This window comes from Sceloporus occidentalis, unplaced genomic scaffold (assembly GCF_023333645.1).
Source record: "Sceloporus occidentalis isolate IW3139 unplaced genomic scaffold, rSceOcc1.0.p SCAF_35, whole genome shotgun sequence".
NCBI lineage: Eukaryota > Metazoa > Chordata > Lepidosauria > Squamata > Phrynosomatidae > Sceloporus > Sceloporus occidentalis.
In genome coordinates this window covers 10063621-10089090 of record NW_028317015.1, presented here as the reverse complement: position 1 = coordinate 10089090, position 25470 = coordinate 10063621, and the positions used below count along the sequence as shown (strand labels likewise).

General features: G+C 41.6%; 1 protein-coding gene across 1 annotated transcript in view; it reads left to right on the top strand.

The window, feature by feature from the left end:
* Nucleotides 1-25470, top strand: part of LOC149298085 (alpha-tectorin-like) — a 67906-nt gene that overhangs the window by 25582 nt on the left and 16854 nt on the right. Inside the window, exons 11-20 of the mRNA XM_089487975.1 lie at nucleotides 2363-2924; nucleotides 5725-5924; nucleotides 6295-6678; nucleotides 10401-10687; nucleotides 11244-11524; nucleotides 20256-20366; nucleotides 20935-21137; nucleotides 23439-23602; nucleotides 24003-24251; nucleotides 24944-25106. Coding sequence (XP_089344101.1) covers nucleotides 2363-2924; nucleotides 5725-5924; nucleotides 6295-6678; nucleotides 10401-10687; nucleotides 11244-11524; nucleotides 20256-20366; nucleotides 20935-21137; nucleotides 23439-23602; nucleotides 24003-24251; nucleotides 24944-25106 — 2604 coding nt within the window. The remainder of the gene's footprint in view (nucleotides 1-2362; nucleotides 2925-5724; nucleotides 5925-6294; nucleotides 6679-10400; nucleotides 10688-11243; nucleotides 11525-20255; nucleotides 20367-20934; nucleotides 21138-23438; nucleotides 23603-24002; nucleotides 24252-24943; nucleotides 25107-25470) is intronic.

Sequence of the window (25470 nt, the reverse complement as noted above, 5' to 3'; positions counted from 1 at the left end):
AACTTCAGAGAGTATCAGCATATCAAATCACTCCTTTGGTGTTCAGTTTCCAAAATGGCTCTAGATACCAGGATCATATAGAAGACTTTAAAGGATTCTTTCAGTAGTTGTTTTCTAATTCTTAGTTACAATACTAGGCACTTAACTAGTCCTAGCTTCTTGGCACTTAACTAGCCCAAGATGGAAGAGCAGCTTTCTATTTCATACTTTTTCTCTGGCAAACTTTCACAGCTCCCTTAGCTTCTGCCATGCTGCTTCCTTCCTGTCCTTCCAGTCTCCTCTGCTCCTCCCCCTTCTTCCTGGAGTTCCTGATATCCCATTGTTCCTGGCATAGCCCACATGGCTTTTCATGTAGGTAGCCATTATCTATGGTCTTAGATAAACAATAGATGTACACATCACTCACTCTCTAGTGCTACCTGGTGGTAGAGGTAAGGCACTTCTTAAACAATAGAACTAATTGGTATTGTAATGTATGCCACAGTTAGAGTGGTTTATCCAAAGGGAGATACAGATATTGCGTCTGTGACGTGAATCACTAATAATGGACGATGCAATCCATATCCACAACAGTCCCCTAAATAACACAATAGCAAATTTCTGTTATATAATTATAAAGTCACAGCATTCCCACTCCCACATACTGTATATTACTTAAAAACACATTTCTTGAAGAAGCCAAAGACACCCCACCTACCTTTCTATGTAGCATGCGGTAAATACAGATCTTTTTTTCTCAACTTTTTTATGTCCTATTTGGGCATTTGTGAGGATAAATGCTGCCTGCTGGGGAACAACAACAAAATTAGTATTGTATGTCTCCTTAGCACATAGATACCCTTACTTGGCTTACTAGATGGACCACTACAACTCTAACAGAAACCTAGGATTGGTGATGATCGAGTCACTCGTATTGCTCTGTAGCCCATTACCGATTGGCTCTGGGGTATTTTTAAAGTATAAAGAGGTTGGTGTTAAGTTATACACTTGTATGAAATTGAACAATCTGAGTGCTGAGTGCTGCTTCAACAGAAAGAGGCAAAACTCCACACTAGACCCATAAACCAACCAGAATAAACAAAAAGGAGTATCTGTGTAAACACACATCCAAAAATGTGTCAAATACTTTTTGACACTTTTTTTATTTAGAACTGGTTATAGGCCTCATCTGCCAGCCAACAATATGTATGTACTGTTTAAATTATAGGAAACAACCATACCTGGGAACTTGTGGGCTTCGGCTGCCGGGACCCTACCCTGACATCGGGAAACACCCCCATTTTAAGGGGAAATGGGTGGGGAGTGGGGTGTGTCAGGACCCTGCTCCCGTGACCTGGAGGGTTCGGGTGTCGTCCCGGAGAAGCTGTGCTTCTCTCTGAGTTTTCCGGGCGAAACCTTGAAACTCAGCAGCTCCTCTTACATTTAGGCATTAAGTTGGCAGACTTTGTTGTAGAGGATAATTTAAAGTGTTTTGTTAATAGGTAAGTAGTATAATCTATGAGAACTTCCATGAAAACCTCTTCATTAGTTTTTTCTAACTTCTCCAGTGAAAAGCCATTAAAGGATTTAGGCTGCCATTAGTATCTGCAAAACCTTTTCTGTCATGTTGTTTTCAGAAGTCACAAAAATTATTTATAGTTACAATGAAAAAAATAAATGTGTATATATAAAAAGTCAAATGCGTGTTAAATGCACTATGAGTTTAGAGGCTGTACTTGTGTTTTGAGTAGGATGACTTATACTTCATAGTGTGAAATACCAACTTGCTTTTGTCTGTAAGGAAAGTTCCCAGATACAACTGAGTATACATATGAGGGTCTCAATGCTTCTTACCTGTAATGTGACAATTTTACAGCTAGGAATGTTGGTGTGAACAATTTCACTTTTGTACTTATATTCCTAGTTGCAAACAGATTTATGAAAGGAATGCATTTCTAAGGTAAGTGCATGTGTGCATTAAAATATTAGATGTCATTTACCATGACTTTCTAAACATATCATTTTAAAACAATTGTCTCTTGAAGATTTTTTTTTCCCCTGATGGCAGAATTCGAAGTAGCTTAATTAGGGTTTTCTTTGCCTTTTGGATCAAGAATAGGAAGGTTAGGTAGAAGGGTTGCGCTTGATGGACTTAGGTCTTTTTTCAACCTTATAAACTATGTAACTATGTAAGTAAAATAAAAAGTAAAGTAAATAGAAATAAATTTGGTGGATGCAACGGTCCTAATGGTCATAATAAGCAGAAATATGTACACATATGGTCTTTAAATATAGCTATATAGTAAAATTATTATTTTTTAATGCTGCTGTTAGTTTCCATGTAGTTTAAGATTAATCTCTCTATGTTCTCTTTTTGTGCAAGGTGAACAATGAAAGACTATACCTGCCTTTGAAGTTGGGCCATGGAAAGGTTAATATTTTTGCATTTGGCTTTCACATTGTTGTAGAAACAGAATTTGGACTAAAGGTGGTCTATGACTGGAAAACATTCCTATCTGTGACCATCCCACGGCATATGCAAAACAGCACGTATGGCCTATGTGGGAGGTACAATGGAAATCTTGAGGACGACTTACAGACATCCAGTGGTTTCATTAGCATAGATGTCAATGAGTTTGGCCACAGTTGGGTGAAGAGAGATACATTTTGTCAGGTTGGTTGTGGAGATAGATGTCCAACATGCACTAAAGTTGATGGATTTTGGAAAGCTCAACAGCTCTGCAGCTTTATCCCAAACAGAAACAGTGTTTTTGCAAAGTGCCACAGCAAAGTAAATCCCAGTTTCTTCTACAAGAACTGCCTGTTTGATTCATGTATTGATGGAGGTGTTGTGCAGACTCCCTGTAGCTGGTTACAGAACTATGCAAGTACATGCCAGACTCAAGGAATTGCTGTTACTGGATGGAGAAACTTCACATCCTGCTGTAAGTCTCTATCTTTTGTATTCTTTTAAAGCTGTATAAGCATTTGTAGGAGAAAAAAAAACCAATAAAACTTGGTTAGAGTTAATCTTATTTAGTGAAGCAGAGAGGGATAGTAACTTATTGGTCCCCCACCACACTTGAGATCCCCATTTGCTTTATTTATCCCTAATATTATGCTTTTTTGTTTGGTGAAAGTTAAGGACATGCGAGTTATAGGTTATCTTACATCATTTTGACAGCAACATATAGCTGCATGACCTCACATTAACACAAAATCATTTTTTCTCTTGCCATTGTTTGCCAGATATATGTATTTTATTGCTTGTTTTTGTCTGCGTATGCCAAACTAGCTTGTTTTGTTGTACTCAAAACCTTTTCTGTAAATATTATTTAACAACCACTTGCATTTGAATATATATATATATTATATATATATATATATATATATATATATATATATATATATATATATATATAACGTCTACAGTGAGAAAGATTATTCAAATGTCGAAAGCATGTCCAGTAGTGGACGTCCCAGCAAATTCACCCCAAGGTCAAACTATGCAATGCTCAGAGAAACCCAAAAATTACATCTCAGACTCTACAGGACTCACTTAGCATGTTACATGTTAAAGTTCATGACAGTACAATTAGAAAAAGACTGAACAAGTATGGTTTGTTTGGAAGGGTTGCCAGGAGAAAGCCTCTTCTCTAAAAAGAACATGGCAGAACGGCTTAGGTTTGCAAAGTTGCATCTGAACAAACCATAAGACTTCTGGAACAATGTCCTTTGGGCAGTTGAGACTAAAGTGAAGATGTTTGCCCAAAATGCACAGCACCACAATTGGTGAAAACCAAACACAACATATCAGCACAAAAAAACTCATACCAACTGTTAAACAGGGTTGTGGAGGGGTGATGATTTGGACTTGTTTTGAAGCCACAGGACCTGGGAACCTTGCAGTTGTCGACCCTGAACTCCTCTGTATACCAAAGTACTGATTATAAGACGACCCCCTCAAATTTTGAATATTAATTTAGAAAAAAAGAAAAAGCCTGAATATAAGCCTACCTTAAGAAAAAAAGTTTTATTAGTAAATATTAAATTACATGTAAACAATTTTCTCATATTTAATAAAAACTATGACTGAGAAAAATTATTTTTGTTTTTATTTCCTTTTATTTGCTAACCTGCCCCAGTTATGCACATCTGCCCCCAGATATGCCTTATATCCCTATATGCCACTCTGCCTCCCAGATATGCCTTTTAACCCCCTATTTGCCACTCTCCCCAGATATGCCTTATACACCCTTATATGCCACTCTGCCTCCCTGATATTCCTTTTAACCCCCTATATGCCACTCTGCCCCCTGAAATCCCTTATTACCCCCTCATATGCCACTCTTACCCCCCCCCCGCGACTTACCCATGCATCCCTAGACTTGTCTCTCGTGCTTCAGATTCCCTGGTGTCTAGTGGAGGCAGCCGGTGGAGACGTCCACTGGCTCCCAGAGAGGAGGATCTGGATCTTAGTCTTGTAGTCAGACCTCTATTTGAGGTCTGATTATAACATGACCTCGAATATAAGACAACGGGTATTTTTCAAAGCATTTGTTTTGGCTTTATTTTTGGTGAAAAAATAATGACATGGTGTAATATGTCATGTGTTGTTGTTCTAAGGTTGTATTTACCTAAGTTACCTTAGATCTGCTAATGAATAGATGATTATTATGATTTCCTATTATGTAAAACCATAGAATTCAAAGAGGGTGTACTTTCTTTTTAACACAACTCTGTGACGGAGACCCGCACTCTGATTGAATAGCTCTGCAGTAGAAATCTTCCTTGCCATGAATGCTCAGTTGCTCAAGGGTTTATCCTCCCAAGGATCACCCCCAAGGGTTTTGAGGGTGATCTTGAGAGAGCAGTCAATCCTGGGGTACCAATGGAGAGCTCAGGTCCGAGGATGTTATGGTCCAAAAACCGACTTGAACCGAACTTGGGAACCTGAGCGACAGCGGCGAACACGTCCACGAGTTCCATAGCCGTGGCTGTGTATACCCCGGTCCTAAAGATTGGTAATAAAACCAGGGTTCCCAAATGAGCTCCATCTCTGTAACCACCACCGAGTGTTGTCCACCATGAGCATAGTGTAACCCCAAAAGAACAACGTGATGGGACAAAGGTCCGCGGCAATGCAGTTCCAATTGTCGACAGGCATTGGCTTGGTTCCTAGCTGCCGTACAGTCTCATGAGTTTGTGGCTAGGTCCCGGTCAAGTGCATCGAGCATTCGCTGGCTTGTAGAACCCCCATAACCTGCTAGTTCATGGGTGTGTGGTTAGGGCAGACTAAACGGGTTTCCTGTTCACCCTGTGTCCCTCAATGAACACAGGGTTACTTAGGCATAAGAGGGGACTGGGCAGGCAGGTAAGCAGCCTCAGGGGCTTACCGTGACATATTCTATATACGGTATACGGTTATGTTTATGTGTCTACCTGGGAAAAGTAAAGATGTTACAAAAATGCCATAAAACAGTATTCACAAGTTCTATATTATAATTTCTTCCTTATCTCGTTTTCGACAACCACACTTTACAAAAACATGTTTTCTTCTGTACGTTATCATCCAAAAAAATTACATTAAAAATATAAATACTGTTATATATTACAGTGTCTGAGGGTTATGTAATTTGATTGATATATTTGTTAATAAGCATTATTCTGACACTCTAGTTAGTGTGTTTCTGTTTGTGATACACTTTGTGTAACATCTTAAGTGTAATCTTTGTGTAATTGCAGATGTGACCTGTCCTCCCTACAGTCACTATGATAGCTGTGTGAGTGTGTGCCAGCCAAGATGTGCCGCCATCCGACTGAAAAGTGATTGTAATCACTACTGTGTGGAGGGTTGCCAGTGTGACCCAGGATATGTACTAAATGGAAAGAGTTGCATTCTACCTCACAACTGTGGTTGTTATGCTGATGGCAAATACTATGAGGCAAGGCTTTTTACAGCTTTTCATATAAACTAATGTTTAGTTTTGTTTTTTTTTCTTCAACCATGGCAGTTGGAATACTAGAGAATAATAGGAGAACTGGAGAAAAACCATACTACAAAAAGTAGCAAAAGAAACAACATTCATAAAGTGGAGGGAGTCAGATTAACAATCCCATTGATTTTTTTTTTCATTTTTTCTAGTTGTATAGAAATATAGTTTTTTGTTATCAATAGATTTTAATCATTGCATTCGCTTAATATATTTATTAGATAGACAACTACATGCATAGTTTATGAACGTTCCATACTTATTACAATTCATACAACTTTTGTTATCCATTGTATTATAAAGACTTTTTTTATCTTCGTAGCCCAAACAGTTGTTCTGGAACAGTGACTGTACCAGGCGTTGCAGATGTTTTGGACGAAACCTCATCCAATGTGACCCACGACACTGCAAATCAGATGAGGAGTGTGCACTCAGAAATGGAGTACGGGGCTGCTTCAGTAAGAAGAGCTCTTACTGTATTGCTGCAGGAGGAGGTGTCTTTCGGACGTTTGATGGAGCTTTTCTTCGTTTCCCAGCTAACTGTGCCTTTGTATTGTCCACAATTTGCCAGAAACTCCCAGATATTTCCTTTCAGCTCATCATCAACTTTGATAAGTGGTCCTCTCCCAATTTGACTGTCATCTCACCTGTTTACTTTTATATAAACGAAGAGCAAATCCTTATTAATGACCGCAATACTGTGAAGGTTAGATTTTTCATAAATTATTTTTCTTCTGTTTATTTCAGTTTATATAACATGTACAATGTGCAGAAATGGTAAGTTCTATCCATTAACACAAATACAATACAGTAAGTATCAAAGAAAAAACTAGCTTCACCTCAAAATATGTATTTTGCATTGAAATCCATGGTCTCACATCACCAAAAAAAAGGAACTAATGCAAATGTTTGCATTATGTTCATTTTCATCTGAACTGGCGAACAGGGTTTACCTGTCACAAAAGATATGTGCCATTGAAATAAAAGGTAACAACTGGACAGCTTTTCTTACCTTAGGGTATGAAGTTGGCAGATTCTTTTATAGAGGGAGAATTAAACCCTTCAGTGTCAATGTATAGTTGGTTTTTTATATATATATATTTTCTCAGTATTTAAAACTCATTAGCTTTCCAAATATCTAACTTGAAATACATTCATCATGTTAGAAGATATGTCATTAAAGTTTAACTTATTTCCTAATATTTTATTATATAAGGTATAGCAAATTACGTATTATTTACATACATGCATTCTATTAGCACTTAACTGGCTTTATTCTGGAGACGTAATTCAGTATATGCGCCCACCTAAACAAAGCCGTATTAACTTCCTAAGGACTAAATACATTTAGAACTGTAGGGTACCTTTGATAACTTGTTTTAACTCATTACTTCCTCCCTTCTCCTTAAGTTTAACCATATATACACTATATGGGCAAAAGTATTGGGACACCTAACCATTACACCAACACAGACTTTTATGACATTGCATTCTAAATACAATGACATTAATATGTAGTTGACACCCCCCCCCTTGCAGCTATAACAGCTTCAACAGTTCTGGGAAGGCTTTCCAGAGTGTTTGGGGATTTTTTCCCATTCATCCAGTAGAGCATTTGTGAGGTCAGGCACTGATGTTTGATGAGAAGGCCTGGTGCACAATCTCTGTTCCAGTTTATCCCAAAGGTGTTCAATTGGGTTGAGGTCAGGGCTCTGTGTGGACCAGTCGAGTTCTTCCACACCAAACTCATCTAACCATGTCTTCATGTACCTTGCTTTGTGGACTGGGGCACAGTCATGCTGGAATAGAAAAGGGTCTTTCCCACACTGTTCCTACAAAGCTGGAAGCATAGCATTGTCCAAAATGTCTAGGTATGCTGTTTTACTTGTTACTAAGAGAAAAGGGAAGCCACTGTGGTACTCCACAGATGTGGCACAAATATTGATAGATATAAGAATTTATATCTGTGGGACCCCAGCTGACCTTGCACATCACCCAGCACAGCTTGTACTGTATGCTCTGCAGTGCAGACTAATACAGAAATTTCACTGCAGCATGCAAGCAGCAAGTGGGGGGCATTGACACCAGGGCCATGAGGCAATTTGCCCCATTGTTAACCGCCCCTGCTCCAAGAGTGGTCACATGCATGGAAATGACTGTGATTGGCTTTTGATACTTTGCCTGTGCTTGCCAGCAGGAACAGCAAATTCCCACCACTATAGTTTAAAAAGTATGTGGTTTGCCTTTTAAGCTTTTACATGCATGGGAAGGCCTCTGACTGACTGTTGCTAGTGTGCTTGCAACAGCGGTCCTATCTCCAACTGCGGTGAGAATTTGCTGTGATCTGTGAAAGTAGCAGTAATACTATATTCTTGGCTTTAAGTGTCAATTTTGTATCCTCCTTCCTTCAAAAGTTAAGAGAGCATACCCTGAATAAAGCTAACTTAAGCTTCTCATATTTGTCTTAAATGCATGTATGTAGAACTGTCAGCCTTCCCTTAGTAAATCCTCATTTATAGTTATAGTTTATGGTAGCTGGAGTGCAAACATGGATTTCATGGTCTCTTCAAATGCAGTATATCAAAATTCCCATCAAGCTAATTTAGGCACTAGCGTGGTAGAATGTTCCTTACTGCCTAACATTTATTCTTAGGAAACCATTACATCAGGTAAAGCAACATGCATTATTGAAACAGAAAACATGAGGAGCAACCAGGACAAATGGGTCTGAGGTTCATAATGGGACTGCATGGAGCTGTGCAATTATAGTCCTAGACAACCTTATGTTCTCATTAATTGGGTGTTTTTAACACTTAAATGTAGTTGATATATAAATGCCTTCCAACCCCATCTCAATGCAATTACAGTTTTCTAAATACATAAAGGTAACACGCTGCCTACTATCACCTTGCGTGTAATTCAGCATTGTGCACATGTCTCTTTCTTAGTAACATAGTAACATAGTTCATAAGGTTGAAAAAAGACCAAAGTCTATCAAGTTCAACCTATATACCTATTGTGTGCCTACTGTGTTGATCCAGAGGAAGGCAAAAAACCCTTATGAACCAGATGCCAATTGCCCCATGCCAGGGGGAATCAGAATAAATCCCTGGATCATGTTCTGTCCCTATTAATCTAATATCCATAACTTGTAATATTATTGCTTTCAAGAAACACTTTTGAACTCTTTTATTGAGTTTACCATTCCCACTTCCTCTGGCAGAGAGTTCCATAATCTCACCCCTCTTACTGTAAAAAAACCTCTGTCTGTACTGGTGTAGAAACCTTCTTTCCTCCAGCCGTAGAGGATGTCCCCTTGTTATAGATACAGTCCTTGGTATAAATAGGTCCTGGGAGTGATCTCTGTACTGCCCCTTATATATTTATACATAGTTATTAAGTCCCCCCTTAGCCGTCTTTTTTCCAAACTAAATAACCCTAATTCGGATAATCTTTCTGGGTACTGTAGCCCTCCCATTCCCCTTATTACTCTGGTTGCCCGTCTTTGAACCCTCTCCGGCTCCACTATATCTTTCTTGTACACTGGTGCCCAGTACTGTACACAGTATTCCATGTGTGGTCTGACTAGTGACTTGTACAGTGGTAGAATTATTTCCTTGTCGTGGGCATCTATGCCCCTTTTGATGCACCCCATGATTTTATTTGCCTTAGCAGCAGCTGCCTGACACTGGTCGCTACAGGTAAATTTACTGTTAACTAAAACTCCTAAATGCTTTTCCATGTCAGTTGTCCCCAGTGTTTTCCCATTTAATACATGTTCCCAGCCTGGATTTTTCTTCCCCATGTGCATAACCTTACATTTATCTGTGTTGAACCTCATCTGCCACATCCCACCCCAAGCCTACAACCTATGCAGATTCATTTGTAATCGTGCACTGTCCTCTATTGTGTTAACCACGTTACAGAGCTTAGTATCGTCTGCAAAGATTGATACTTTACTATACAATCCCTCTACAAGGTCATTAATAAATACATTAAAAAGAATTGGACCCAAAACTGACCCCTGTGGTACCCAACTAGTAACAGTCACCCACTCAGCGTAAGTACCATTAATAACCACCCCCTGTTTGCTATCACTGAGCCAGTTACTTACCCACATACACACATTTTCCCCCAGCCCAAGCATTCTCATTTTATGTACCAGCCTTTTATGTGGCACCGTATCAAATGCTTTGGAAAAATCAAGATATATGACATCCAGCGATTCTTTTTGAAGGTCTTCAAAAATAAGATGTTGGATAGTTTACATTTTTCGTTTTGCTCTTTAAATTCTATTGGCAGTAAGATTTGTTGAATTTTGCACTAGCTTTCATAAAAGTAGAATATTGGAATATTGGACAACGATTAAATGGTGGTATAATGTTTTTCTTAATCACTTATTGTATAACTTAATTGTTTTTACCCTAGGTAAATGGTACACAAGTTACTGTCCCATTTGTCACTGGATTGTCAACTAAGATTTACAGCATGGAAGGATTTTTGGTGATAGACACTAGTCCAGACATTCAAATTCATTATAATGGTTTCAACGTTATCAAAATCAGCATCAGTGAGAGACTTCAAAACAAAGTTTGTGGTCTTTGTGGCAATTTTAATGGAGATTTAACTGATGATTATGTGACACTTCGTGGAAAACCAGTAGTGAGCAGTGTTGTGTTAGCACAGAGCTGGAAAACCAATGGAATGCAAAAGAGGTAACTAAAAAGGGAGGATAATCTGTTAATGATCGAGAATAGAAACTTCATTCGATTCTAAATTTTTTTGAGAATATACAGTTGTTTTACAAATAAAAAACAACATATTTGACCACTATCTCTAACACTGAATTCAACTTACTTCCTTGGATCACACATGAGAGATTGGAAAGTATAGAGTGAACTTTATCATGATATAAAAATTGACCAAATCTGATCAACAGCCCTGTCATTTAGTTGCTTGGTGTACTGGGCAATGAGTCCACTTACAAATAGCAGTATCAAAGAAAACATGTTTTTTAAGTTACATATTATTGACACATTATTGTCGTAATTCTTGATGCCCATGAATTAACTTGCAGTTTAACAAACTGCTATATATAAACAGACAGAACTCAGAGGAACTCATCCCATTCACATTTGCTGCCACCATGGCCAAAACAACTTGGTGGTAGACATGGGGTTAAATGTGTAGATTTTAGGGTGCATGCTTCATTACACCAGTAAGCAAGTCTGAAATGGTAACAAATTCTGATAATGGCCATTTGTTTTCCAGCTGTAATGAGTTGCAGTATTCACAATATGCTTCCACGTGTGATAATGTCCAAATCCAGAAGCTCCAGAGTGATGGATACTGCTTAAAGCTTACAGATATGAAGGGATTTTTTCAGCCATGTTATGGACTACTTGACCCTGTTCCGTTCTATGAGTCTTGTTTCCTGGATGGTTGCTACAATAACAAAAAGTTCCAGCTATGTGGCTCTTTAGCTGCATATGGAGAAGCTTGCAGATCGTTTGGTATTCTCAGCACTGAATGGATTGAGAAGGAGAATTGCTGTAAGTTTTTTCATTTGTTTGTGTGCATGTGTACATAGATTCCATAATTCTACTACCACAACATGCTTTTATTCCAGTATTTCAGAAAAACAAAATACAAAATATACAAAATACACAATTCCCACTAATAAAAGTAAAAAAAAAAAAAGATATTTGTTCTTGAACACAGAAAATCAATAATTCTATATATGCCATTGGAGTAGAATAAATGTTATTATGGTGGAAAAATAAAAAAAAGGAAAACATGCTACACGATCAGTGGGACTGCAAACACAATAACATTAACCCACGTGACATATTACACACAATCGACCTAGGTCCCTGAATAATATGTTAGAATACAACTGATATAGTTGTGTGTATGATATTATAGAATGTTTGAAAGTATCTAATCAGTAGGACTGTATATGGTGATATATAAGGAAGTCTTCATAGAAGATATATTAAACATTGATAAGTGTTATCACCTACAAACTGTGAATAATATGATACACTTTTCTCACAGCGGATAATATTTGAAAAACTTTACATAACAAACAACAGTATTATTGTGTCATCTACTCGGTCTCTGACATTATCTCTTGATGTAATAATCAATATTAACCCCTTAACGTCCATTGCCGGGTCAGGCACGTCATGCAAAATGGTCACTTAACGACCTATGACACGTCATGAGACTTAAACAAGCTTAGCCCATTTTAAAAGCGTTTAGGAGGCGATCAACGATCACCTCCTAAACTTCAATGGAGGCATCCAGCGACACCAATGACAGATGTAGCTTCGACTCACGGGCCAGGCTCGGCTCAGCTGCTCAATTAAATAAAACACCAACTCACAAGATGGGTTTGAAAAGGCCACAGCCGTTTTATTTAACAGTCATTGTCCTGTAAAACCTGAAATAATAAACATAGATGCGTTAACAGAGACAATGACGTAACCAAAACCAACCTAGCTTGCCAAGTTATCCAGGTACCAAACCACACACCAATTTTGGGAGGGGACATACCAGGATGCCCCAACCCGGACCTGAGGTTCCGTGCACCACTCCTTGCAAGGAACCTCCCACCGGTTATGACCACCAATGATCATACCACCACATTAACCCCTTGGATACCTGGCAAGCTACCGCCATGAGCCCATCCCTTGACACCTCAAGCCGGATGGGCTCCCCCCACAAAAGAAAACTTGGCCCGTTCAAAACCCACCGCCACTCAGTGAAATTAAGAAATTTGTGCCAAATGCCTACAAAAACCTATCCAGCACCACAAACCAGCCCATCCACCTTTGCTGCCTCTGGACAAAGCACACCAGCAGCGTAACCATGACGCCCAGGCAATGCTCAATACCCCTCTAACTCACGTAAGGTGCTAACAACAGGCACGGCACCTGTACAAACCAAATCAACCGTCTCACGGTGACCAACCCTCACATCAGCAACATAAATGAACAAACTCATAACTGAACAAGTTTTGTAATGTTGAGCCACCAAGGTCCAACAACCCACACCAAAATTTCCATGCCACAAGCACCAAACCCTCTGGGTAACCCAGCTGCACAAGCGCTATGCCCAACTGCGGCCCCCACTGACGGGCTCAGTTCTCCAACCACAGTTCCGCCACACCCCCAAAACTAGTGAATGCCGATAGGTGACCCCCACAAACCGGCACCCCCCTAGCAAGAAGAAGAACAAACACAATCATACTCATAACCAAAATTGTGTAATGGCAACCAAACCACCACCAAAAACTCCATCACCAAGCACCAAAACCCCTGGGAGACCCAGCTGCAAACCGCTATACCTAACTGCGGTCCCCGTCGGGGTCATTACTCTTGAGAATGGCTGATAACCTGCCTACCAAAAGAGGCCCGAAGAAAAAACCCACAGAGGGGAGAAGCAACCCGAGCCCCCCCCCCCCCCGACCACCAGCCTCAAACACCATTTGCATAGTGAGGCGGCCAAGCAGACCGAGCCAACATCCATCCTGATGTACCCAGAAGAACACAATCCGCTGATATAACCCCCAAAAGCCCATCCACATGGCATCGTCGGGCACAGTAGATGATCCCGATGATCATCGGGCACAGTAGGCCCACCAAGACATCCGGTAATTTATGACCATAACCGCACCAGCACTATTGCACATCAACGTCCAAAGCAAAATTAGACAGTGAAACCTCATTAACTGCCTCCCACAAATCCCAATGGGGGGGGGGAGATAGGAACGCCCACCACTTGATCCCACATCCACAAACTAAGGAGCGCATCACCCAGCCCTAACCCATAGACCTGGGAAAGGGTCGTCTCTGCCAGGAACCATCTGAACATGGCTACGTGGGCCTCCCACTGAATATACTGCCACCACAAACAATCCCACCAATGCCAATATTTGTGACCTCGGGAGTCCACTATACTGCCAGGCAAGGCAAGCACCCGAATGGTGCACCCCCAACTCCATCTGCCGAGGCCACTTCCCATGAAGCAAGAACAAGAATCAGCGATACTTCTATGCAACACCCGAACGAAACATGCACCCCCCAAGCACAAAAAACATCCACCAAAGCCCCAACCATAAGAACCAAAGTGCCCTTCCTCCGATATAGCTCCATCAAAACCACCCTACCAATACCCCTGACAACTACCCAAAAAACAGGGCCACACTAAGCAGAACGGTTCAAAGAAAACAAGGAGAGGGTGTATATATCCCAGACCTCAGGCCATACTAACATGAACCAATGGCCCCCTGGACAACCCCATCACCAATTGTCCCAAACACTTCCCCGCAGTCTTTGGAGCAAGAGCTCACTGACCAGCAAGTCAGCTCTCAGCACCTGCTTCACCCCACCTCACACATAGTTACCCGAATCAGAGCCCTCCAGCTCCCGAAAAGCCAAACCAAATCAAGACCAGGGAAATTTAACAAACCTATGCACCAGCAAGTTTCCAAGTAAGTGCACGAAAACCGAAGGAACCCAGAAAAGACATTGAACACCACCACCCCTCCCCAAAGATGGCGACCTCTTAGACGTACCAGAAGCAGATCAAAATCAGACAGCGGCACCCAAAACAGGAGACTCGCCCCGCAGTCCCACTAAATCACCTTGGGCCATGTAGTACATACCACCCCAGCACAACCCCCAGTGTACAAACACAGCAACCGCACACGCCACAGTGTATAGCCCTAGTAGTTGCGTGCCCACAACACTGGCGTACCCCTCCTCCAACCCCAGTATATCACTGTGCAGCCCGGCCCCAGCCCGCTTGAAGTCTTCGGACAAACCGTAGACCCCATGGCCCCGGGAAATGCGGACAGGCACTCTTCCAGCAAAGCGAATCAACCATCCCAACAGAATCAGCTTCAAACCCCATGACGGAACCATTTGGTCCCCCACCGCTATCCCCTAGGCACCAACAAAACAGCTCTCTCTATGGCGACCCCCCAAAAACGTTACCCCCATACAACAAACCTGACAAACAGAGCGGATCCCTAGTCAGGAGACTCCCTCCAATACATTTCACCCCAGTCATGCTGAACCCAGTACCGGAAGGTTCAGAAAACCGCGGTACCGTAGCCCCCTTTCCTTAACCTCGTCCCATCCATGCTTCCCAGAGAAAGCCAGAAACAATTTCCCACATGCCTCTAGTCCTCCTCCTCCATCTTAACATGACCCCCAGGCTAACCGGGGACACCGTTCAGGAGACATAATCCACCTCAGAAAAAACAACCATCAACATCGCCTTCCTGCTGCAACCCTTCAACCATGCAATTTGTCACATCAACAGATAACCCTTACCCCCTCACCCCAAAACCCCAGTATGACCCTACTTGATTGCAAGCGACCTGGACAAATGCAGCTTCACACCACAACAAAGCAAGGGTTCCCTGTGTAAAGCTGCCTCTGCAACCCACTCAAGAAGCAGCTACAGGAGGGGGCAATAAAGGGGGGGGGGGAGACACAAACATTTCCAACACACCGTAACATATAAAAACATAGAAAGAGAAAGCAGATAATAACCATTAGGCCCATCCAGTCTGCCCAAACTCTGAGTACTTTCCTTAGTACCTGCCCTTATCATATATCTAACGCTGTCCTATGCCTATCCCATGCCTGGCCAAACGTTTGCACCGTATTAACATCTACCACTTCTGCTGGAAGGCTATGCCATGCATCCACTACCCTTTTCAGTAAGTAATATTTCCTGATGTTACCTTTAAACCATTGCCCCACTAGCTTATGACTATGTCCTCTTGCAGTGGTAGTACTTACTTTAAAAGAAAATCTCTCCCTTTAACTTGTTGATTCCCCTTAAGCATTTAAACGTTTCTATCATATCCCCCTGTCACGTCTGTCTACCAGGTGTCACCTCCCTCCAACCACCGATTAGACTGACAGCTCTCAAGAGCAGAGCCATGCTTTCCCCCTGCAGTGGTCCGTCAGTAACCGTGACCTAAAACCATTCCACTGCCTCCAAATAAAACATTGCTACGGAACCTGCCAGAACCACACAAACAACAGCAATGTAACCTGCAAAGAATCTCAAGCCCAGCACATCTATAAACTTCCCAGGAAATTCCCCACTATACACTCCATAGATACCACACTACAGCCCCCGAAAAAAACATCTCAGCATCAACCCACACATGTGCACCCGATGTAAATAACACGCAAAAAAGAAACCTTAATAATGGACCCCTTGGCCGTCCCGTACAGCAAGGTCGTATGATCCTGTGCCGCCGCAGAGAAATACCGCAGGAGTGGCAGCACCAAAACCACCTCCTTGGGGTGCAGATTCCCACCAACTCATCCCATCCTGATGGATGCATCAATTAGGGTGTACCTGCGTGAGTCTGTGCGAGGGATGGGGTGCTGCAGCCGGAAACCCCCCATATGCCACTTCAGGATGGAGTTTGGAAAAAAGAGGGGCCTCCCCAGCCCCCCAGCTCCACAGCCAAAACCTCCTAGCCTGGATGCCTAAACAAACCCCACGGCAGCTGCCCCAGGTAAATGCTTAGGCCTCTCTCCGGTGTCTCCCTACCTTGACATCTGCACAGGCCGCAGTGCAGGCAGCACCCGGCCGCCCTGCCAGCTTCTCGGCCTCCCTGGATGACTCCTGGAGGACCCACATCTGGGGAAACACTGCGGTAGGCCCCAGAGGCCTATACCAGGCCGAACCACCTCCTGCAACTGCCGACTCCTTGCACGCTGCGCCCCCTTTCCATCTGGGGAGCGGCCAGCAGCCACAGGACACCCAGCTGGGCCATCTGAAATCACTGCCTTCCCATGGGCCCTTCTGGCCCGCTGTGATGGAACGCTGCGAGGGCCGAAGCCTCCTCCATGCCGTTGCACTGCAAACCAGTATGCCTCTGAAGGCCCGCAAATGGGTTGCTTTGACTCCCAGGCCCGTCCTGGGCTATCTGCGTCGTCCTCTTCAGGTCTGCCTCTGCTCCGATGCTCCAACGCTGCTCCAGTCCTCATGCCAGCCTTCAGGAACAGTCCAGCTGGATCCAGCATGTGGCATAGTTGCTCCTGCAGCCACGAAGTCCAACAGCTGCTGCAGAACCTCAAATCCATACAGACACCTGCAAGGGACGAGAAGAGGGAAGAGAAAAAAGGGGGGAACAAAGAAAGAACAGACAGGCACACAAAAAAGAGCCCCAAATAAAAAGGAAAAGACTCAGACACAAAAAACACAGAAACAAGAGACAGACCCAAACACAAAATGACACAAAAAACAAAGACAGGCCAGGACACAAGAGAGAAACAGACAGCAAAGGAACACAAAAGAAACAGAAGCAAGAAACAGCCAAGGATACAAGAGAGACAACAAGAGATAGACAGGGAAAGACAAACACCACCAGGTAAGGTTAAACAAAATGGATCCTTACCCCTGTGATCACCAAACTTAAATATCCTCCTACCAAAACTCCTCCCCTAAAATCCACAATTCCTGCCTTAGCCTAGCCCTGCTCAGCACTCTGTCAGGGCCCACTCTAGTCCATTCTGGCCCCCGTGGGCTTCAATACTTACCCCAGGGCGGGCTGTGACCGCTCCGGAGAGCGGTCACAGCCGCAGCTGCACGCAGTCTTCGCCATCCGGAAAAAAAATAATGCACAGACTGACCGAAATGGGGGAAAAAAAAGTGCACTTCCAAAATGTTGCATTTTAACCCCAAACACCAGACAAACCCATACATGTGAGGTATGACTGAACTCGGGAGATGTTCCTGAACACATATTAGGGTGACACATATTGTTTGATAGTGACGTATACCTGGAGCTATAAATTTATACCCAAAGTACAATTTGTGTGAAAAAAAAATAAAAAAAATACTACCACAAAGTGTGGCAAAGGCTGGTGGTAGAATCTGATGCATGGAAAGGGTTAAATACTACCATTTTAAGTACCTTGGGGTGTCTTGTTTTCAAAAATATATGGTTTTATGAGGTAAATTGTAGTGGCCAGGCTCAAAGATAGGGCATAGGCACAGACTGACCAAAATAAGGGGAAAAAAGCGCACTTCCCAAATGTGGCCTTTTAACCTCAAACAGCAGTCAAACCCATGCATGGGTGGTATCACTGTACTCGAGAGATGTTGTTGAACACATATTAGGGTGTTGTTTGATAGTGACGTATACCTGGAGCTATAAATGTATACCCAAAGTACAATTTGTGTAAAAAAAAAAAAAAAATACTAATACAAAGTCTGGCAAAGGCTGGTGGTAGAATCTCATGCATGGAAAGGGTTAAAATACTAGCATTTGAAATACCTTGGGGTGTCTAGTTTTCAAAAATATATGGTTTGATGGGGTAAATTGAATTAGCCGGCTTCAAAGATGGTCCTATTAGGACATGGGGGCAGAATGACCAGATGTAAAAGTTCCAAGTTAAAAAATGTGCACTTCCTAAATGTGGCGTTTTACCTCCCAAACAACCCGACAAACCCATGCATGGGGGGTATGACTGTATTTGGGAGATGTTGCTGAACACATATTGGGGTGTTGTTTGAAAGTGATGTATACCAGGAGCTGTAAATCCATACCTGAAGACCAATTTTAGCGATAAAAAACACAAAATAAATGACTACCACAAAGTTTGACAAAGACTGGCATGCATGGAAAGAGTTAAAATTCTAGCATTTGAAATACCTTGGGGTGTCTTGTTTTCAAAAATATATGATTTGATGGGGTAAATTGCATTGGTTGGCTTCAAAGATACCCGAAATGGCACATGGGGGGAAGAATTACCAGATTTGGAAAAAATGGTTTTGAAATAGCAAAACGCTACTTGTACTTAATGCTCCATAACGTGCAGAAAAAAGCAAAAAAACATAAAAACATTGGGTATTTCTAAACTCAGGACAAATAGTAGAAAATATTTAGTAGTTTTTTTCATTAGCTTTTTTGGATGAGTAAAAGATTTTTGGGGTAAAAGTCAGAAAATGTGGTGTTTTTTTAAATTTTTCATCATATTTTATTATTTTTTTTATGGGAAATTAGATAATATGATTAAAACAATGGTATCTGAAGAAAGCCCTTCCTGTCCTGAAAAAAACAACATATAATTTGTGTGGGTTCACTAAATGAGTGAAGAGAAAATTACATCTAAACACGGACACCGCAAAAGTGTTAAAACAGCCTCGGTCCCAATGGTACAAAAGGTAAAACACAGCCTGGTCCTTAAGGGGTTAAACATGTTGTCTCCACATGTCCACACAACCAATGCTAAAGATTAGTCAAAATGTTATTAGTTAATTAAAAATACTTTTTCCATAGTTTAGTACTCAAAATACACAGCTAAGGGGCACATTTCAAGTAACCATCATTTCAACCCTTTAACTTATCTTCAATATCTATTTTGTAGCTACATAGAAACATCAACATTCTCTGGTTCTCTGAGTCAACACACGAATCCTCTGGGTTGCGGAAGCAGGGTCTTGACACACCCCACTCCAGTAGCGTACCTAGCGGACTGTGGTCCGCCCCGGGTGCCGCTCATCAGGGGGTGCCGCCATGCCGGTACCCCTCCAGAGGTGGGCAGTAATGTCCGCAGCTAGGGGAGCAGGATCGGTTGGGGATATCAGGGATCTCACTCTAGCTGGCTTAATGTCAATTAAGGGAGGGGGAGGTCTGTTAATGCAGACCTCCGATCGTGCTCCCTTGTGATGCGTGTGGCAACTGATGCTGTGCGTCAGGATTTGATGTCATATCCCGGCGCACAACACTAAAGCCGCGCCCACTGCCTTCTGTGGTCACTGCACCGGAAGGGAACGAAGGGGCGACGAAGAGGAGGAGGAAAAGGAGCTGTAGCAGGAAAAGTGACAGAGGAAAGGTAGGAAAACATTCAGTGAGAGTGGATTAGTAAATGTGGATTAGTAAGTGTATATGAGTATATGAATGAGTGAATGAATGTTTGTGAATGACTGTGTGTGTGATAGCATAGGGAGACTATAATCACACTCCTATCATTCCAGGTTCCAGCATGTGCTTGATAGGAGTGTGATTGCTGTTAGCAATCATATATATTAGCAGCATAGCAATTGGGTCAAAAAGTGTTGCTTCTCAGATTTTAAGTATGCATCATTCTAGTAATATGAAACAATCTGTTTAAAACTATAGGCTAGTATCAAGGCAGAATTCTAACCACAGGGATAAATTTGCATTAACTTTGTACTGCATTCATGTTCAGAGATTTGAGATCCTAATGTTACTCTTTGGAATATTTTCATCTTTAGCAGGAGTTATTGAAGACCCATGTGTTGGTACAGACTGTCCCAACAGGAGCTGTGAGGTGGACAATGGAGGAGAACTTTGTGGATGCATGGAACCACCTGCATATGGAAATGGTAGAGTCTTCCTGTTGAACTGTACTGTATGATTCTACCAGTAACTTGAAATTAATAAAAAGAAGGGACCTTTACAATGCTTTTCTGTACTTTTAACAGTAGATACATTAAAAACTGCAACAGTAAAATACAATAATTAACAAGTAATGTTAAGTAATTATTTTCTTTTATTGGCTTAACATTTATACAATCTCAAGATTAAACTTAAAAAATGAGCTTCTGGTGGTCCAGAAAAAAATAATGGGTCTGTCAAATTTCCTATTTCAGTTGAATATATAATATAATATATATAATACCTTTATATCAAATGCAGGCATTATAACAATTTAAGTTTCGTTTTTAACAATTTAACTGTTTAGCTTAAGTGATGAATATTTTTTTACCCTTTTGGGATAATATTAGATAAAATTCTCACTGGGAACTTTGCTTTATTCTGGAACAATAAATCTGTGTACTTGGGAGAGTGTGTATTTTTTCAGTGCTTGGACAAATTTTATATATGTAAATATTCAAATACTGTGCAAACATTCTGGAAATTTGATAATTTGTGTATTCACTGAATTTCTAGACACGCATGACATTATTGATGCAGAGGTGACTTGCAAAGCTGCCCAGATGGAGGTGTCCATCTCTAAATGCAAACTATTTCAGCTTGGCTTTGAAAGAGAAGGTGTGCGAATCAATGACAGGCACTGCCCAGGAATTGAGGGTGAAGATTTCATTTCTTTTCAGATAAACAACACCAAAGGAAACTGTGGAAATATTGTTCAGGTAAGTATCAATTAATGAAAATATACCTTTTGATTGCCAGCTTTTTATTTTGGTGATAGCTGTTGCTGCAAGGTTTTGTGGTTAATAAAATAATTAATGCATCATACTATTCCATTCTTTTAATAAAGTCTCACATGGGTTTGTTTCTGCTAAAGAAGTGTATGCTTATTATCAGTTGTGGGACTAAGCATGCATACATACTTAGTATGAACTGTAGTTTATAGTAGAACTGTATTTTATTCGTGGAAACCAAATTGTAAATTTATACCATTCCAAAATAATAGATGTTAGGCACTGTAAACACTAGAGATAGAAAGTCACATCTGGGAGCCATTTAAGCGGGGTCTATTCTTTGTATGTGACAATGATTACAGCAGTCCTGTTTTAATTGCAACAGTACAGACATGTGATTTTCGCAATAGTACATATAATATGAGCAGAGCTAGATGTGCCATGAATACATCCCCAGGGCCAAACCTCTCCTGGTCCACTCATATATTTCACAGTATATACTATTACTTGGTTTATTGGATTGAAATAACAACTAGACTTGGGCGCCGGCCAACTGTTCGTGTTCCTCTTCGCGGGGACAAAAATCTTAATTTTCCACGAATATTCGCCGGTTCCTGTCCAGATTCCTGGCTGACAGGGTGGAATCCTTATTCATTTTGTAGGTGTCATTTCTGCGACAGCCTCTAGAGGGCGCCTGTCTGTACAGAGCACCGTGTAGACTAATGAGCTGACTTAAATAGCTAATTCCTCCTCTATTGGGTCCCTTTGCATTGCAGTTTAGCAGCCTATTGTTCTGGCTCTGTACCAGGCCCTGAATCGTTCCTGGCATCCTGCTTCTGACCCGGCTTAATATTGACCACTTTCCTGCATACTGTATCTGACTTTTCTGAGCCCAGCCGCACAGAGCGGGCCCATGCCAGTTAAGCTGCATAGAGTGGCTTCCTGCCGTGTGCCCTGCCTGAAGGGCTCTCAAGTCATGTGCCCTGCCCGAAAGGGCTTCTAAGTCATTTGCCCTGCCTGAAAGGGCTTCCAAGTCATGTGCCCTGCACGAAGGGCTTCCAAGTCATGTGCCTTGCTCGAAGGGCTTCCAAGTTGCGTGCCCTGCCAGAGGGCTTCCTTCCGTGTGCTCTGCCAGTGGGCTTCCTGCCATGTGCCTTGGCAGAGGGCTTCCTGCTGTGTGCCCTGGGAAAGGGCTTCCTGCTTTGTGCCCTGCCAGTGGGCTTCCTGCCATGTACCCTGCCAGAGGGCTCCTTGCTGTGTGTACAGACTTACAGCCTGTACTTTCCTGTCATCCAGCTTCTCCAATACAGGCCACATTATACTATTCAGCCTGTGGTGTGTTTCATTTCACCTGTTTGAATCATCCTTCTAGTTATAATGCATCGTGGGGTACAAACTGAGCCTCTGGTATCCTCTGCGACTGGGGTCCTACCTGACCTGCTTACTTGAGTCTTGACAGTTCCTGTGTTCGGTTTGGGAGAATATTCATGTACATTTTTGTGTTCGTTTTTTTTCTTCGTTTTTTGTAGCCGGGGGTTAACACGGTACGCACTCTGGCCAGATGAGCCCCCTGCTGGCAACCAATAGAGTTGTTCGTACAGACTTATAAAATCCTGGTGCCGCAACTTAGCCAGGGGAGACCATGGCCTCTTGGAGCAGGGAGACCATGGCCTCCCCAGGCCAAGTTCCGCCGTCAGGAGTTAAAGAGCTATGTGGGGAACCTGGCAGGGAACCTGGCCTGTCTCCCCGCTCCAAGAGTTAAAGGTCTTTAACTCCTGACGGCGAACCTACGGATTTCCGTTGGTTCGCCATCAGGAGTTAAAGGACCATAAGAACAACTTTATTGGTGCCGGCATGGGCCTCCTCTGGCATCAACCAATTGGGCCCCTGCAAGCGAGCAATAGAGTCGCTTGGCCGGCCCTTTAACTCCTGACTGCTAACCTACATATTTCCGCTCCCGTTAACCCCTGCGATGCTGCGTAGATAATGAAGGCTAGATGGGGAAGGGACTAGGGAGATTAGTAAACGAAGGTGAACACGAAGATTCTTTGTGTTGTGTGTCTTCGTCTTCGTATACGCTTTGCCACCGCCATGTTCGTATGTTCAGTATTCAGGGCTGAACAATGAAAACGCACCCTTCGTGTTCGTTTTCATGTTCGCCCGAGTATGAATGCACAAGTCTAATAACAGCAGCATTTTATCATGGTTTCCACTTTCCAGGTTTATACCTCACTTTGTCAATTTTAATGGAATACTACAACAAATGCATTTTTGTTCTTTTCTTTGCAGTCTAATGGCACTCACATAATGTACAAAAACACAGTGTGGATAGAAAGTGCAAACAACACTGGTAACATAATTACACGAGATCGGACCATCAATGTGGAGTTCTCATGTGCATATGAACTGGATATCAAGATCTCATTGGATTCTGTTATAAGGCCAATGCTAAGGTAAATTGATCTAAATATCTTTATTATTTGTTTTGCATTTAGTTTGTATTTTCATGTGTATGGGCACATTAAAGATCCATTTTTGTTTCCATATAAATTCAGCCTCTATGAAATGTCTCTTGGAATACAGATGTAAATGCAGTAAGGCACATTTTTTTAGGTGACAGTAGACTTCCGTTGGTAATATGGTATATAAAGAAAAAGGTGAAACTGTGTTGATTTTTACTGTTATTGTCTAGAACAACCGTATGGTGAATGAAGCTTACACTTTATTAGAATTTTTGAAACGGTTAGTATAAATATGTAATTGGACAGCAAAGAAGCATTATACGGGGCACTCTTAAATAAATGTACATGTTTGATTTTTCCATCAGTTAACATAATGTACCTATATTTTCAGTGTTATTAACCTCACTGTTCCAACACAAGAGGGAAGCTTCACCACAAAGATGGCTCTCTACAAGAATGCATCTTATAAACACCCATACCGCCAAGGAGAGGTGGTGCTCACCACTCGGGATGTGCTGTTTGTTGGGGTGTTTGTGGTTGGAGCTGACTCTACTCACTTAATCCTAATCCTGAACAAATGCTATGCAACTCCTTCAAGAGACAGCAATGACAAGCTGCGATACTTCATCATCGAAGGAGGGTGGGTGTATATTTCACATTGCACTGTATATAATAACCGCCACCTAGGAGATATTTTACAGTATGTTTTTCATGAAAGGGGAATATACTATTTTTCTTATTTTCTTCGCAAAATATATATCTTCAGACATCGCTGCATTGCTTCAGTAGGATAGCTTTATACCATAAATAATCAGTGTTTTCATATGTACAGTACCTAGTTGAAGGCCATTGAAATAATGTGAGTAATTTTACTAGAGAAAAGAATGACAAAAAATACCGACTATATATACAGAGTACAGTATATAGGATTTTAAAATAAGGTAAGCCGATTTTGTCAGGGAAGATAGGATTTAGCATATGCAGTACATTATATTACAATTACTTATATAGCACCAGCAGATTCTGTAGCGCTGTTACAATCAGTGGAATAATTGAAAGTCACACATGTTAACAAACTGGAGGAGAAGAGGGCCCTGCTCTTGTGAGTTTACAATCTTGTTGTAGAGATTGATTCAAACATACCAAACATTACTATAGCTGGCACATGCACAGATTACTCCCCGTAAATAGACTATACTATGTGGATTAGGTCATATTTTAAAAGTTCTTATACGTATTTATTGATAGTAATTTGTAGTTTGTATTTTTGATGCTGCTAGTGAAAGCTAAATGTTTGCACATCTATCTTAATCAAAAGTCTTTGTTGATTAGGTGTCCAAACAACAAAGACAATACCATTGGAATAGAAGAGAATGGGATCTCTCTCACATGTCGTTTTCATGTCACAGTCTTTAAATTCATAGGGGACTATGATGAGGTTCACCTACACTGTGCTGTCTCTTTGTGTGACTCTGAAAAATACTCCTGCAAAATTGTGAGTACCAGTCTTCCATAATACTCAATAAATCAAACATTTTCCAAAATGGCGTGTATGCCTCTGGTAATGGAAAAATGTTCACAATTACCATCATCATCATCATCTTTAAATCTAAATCTTTTAGCAGAGATGTAATTTTTATAACTATTGAGGACTAATTGTAGATGATGGCTGACACTGCAGACATATGGTATGCTTATCTTCAACCAGCTAAAGCACTGGCTCATGCATGAGGGTGTAAAGAGACTCCTAGAGCAAATGCGCAGAAAGTGCTTCCATTGATTTCAATGGATTGGCTGCTTCAAGCAGCCAAAAGTGACACAAAACCTGTAGGGGCAGTGCATCATCACCACTCTGGATC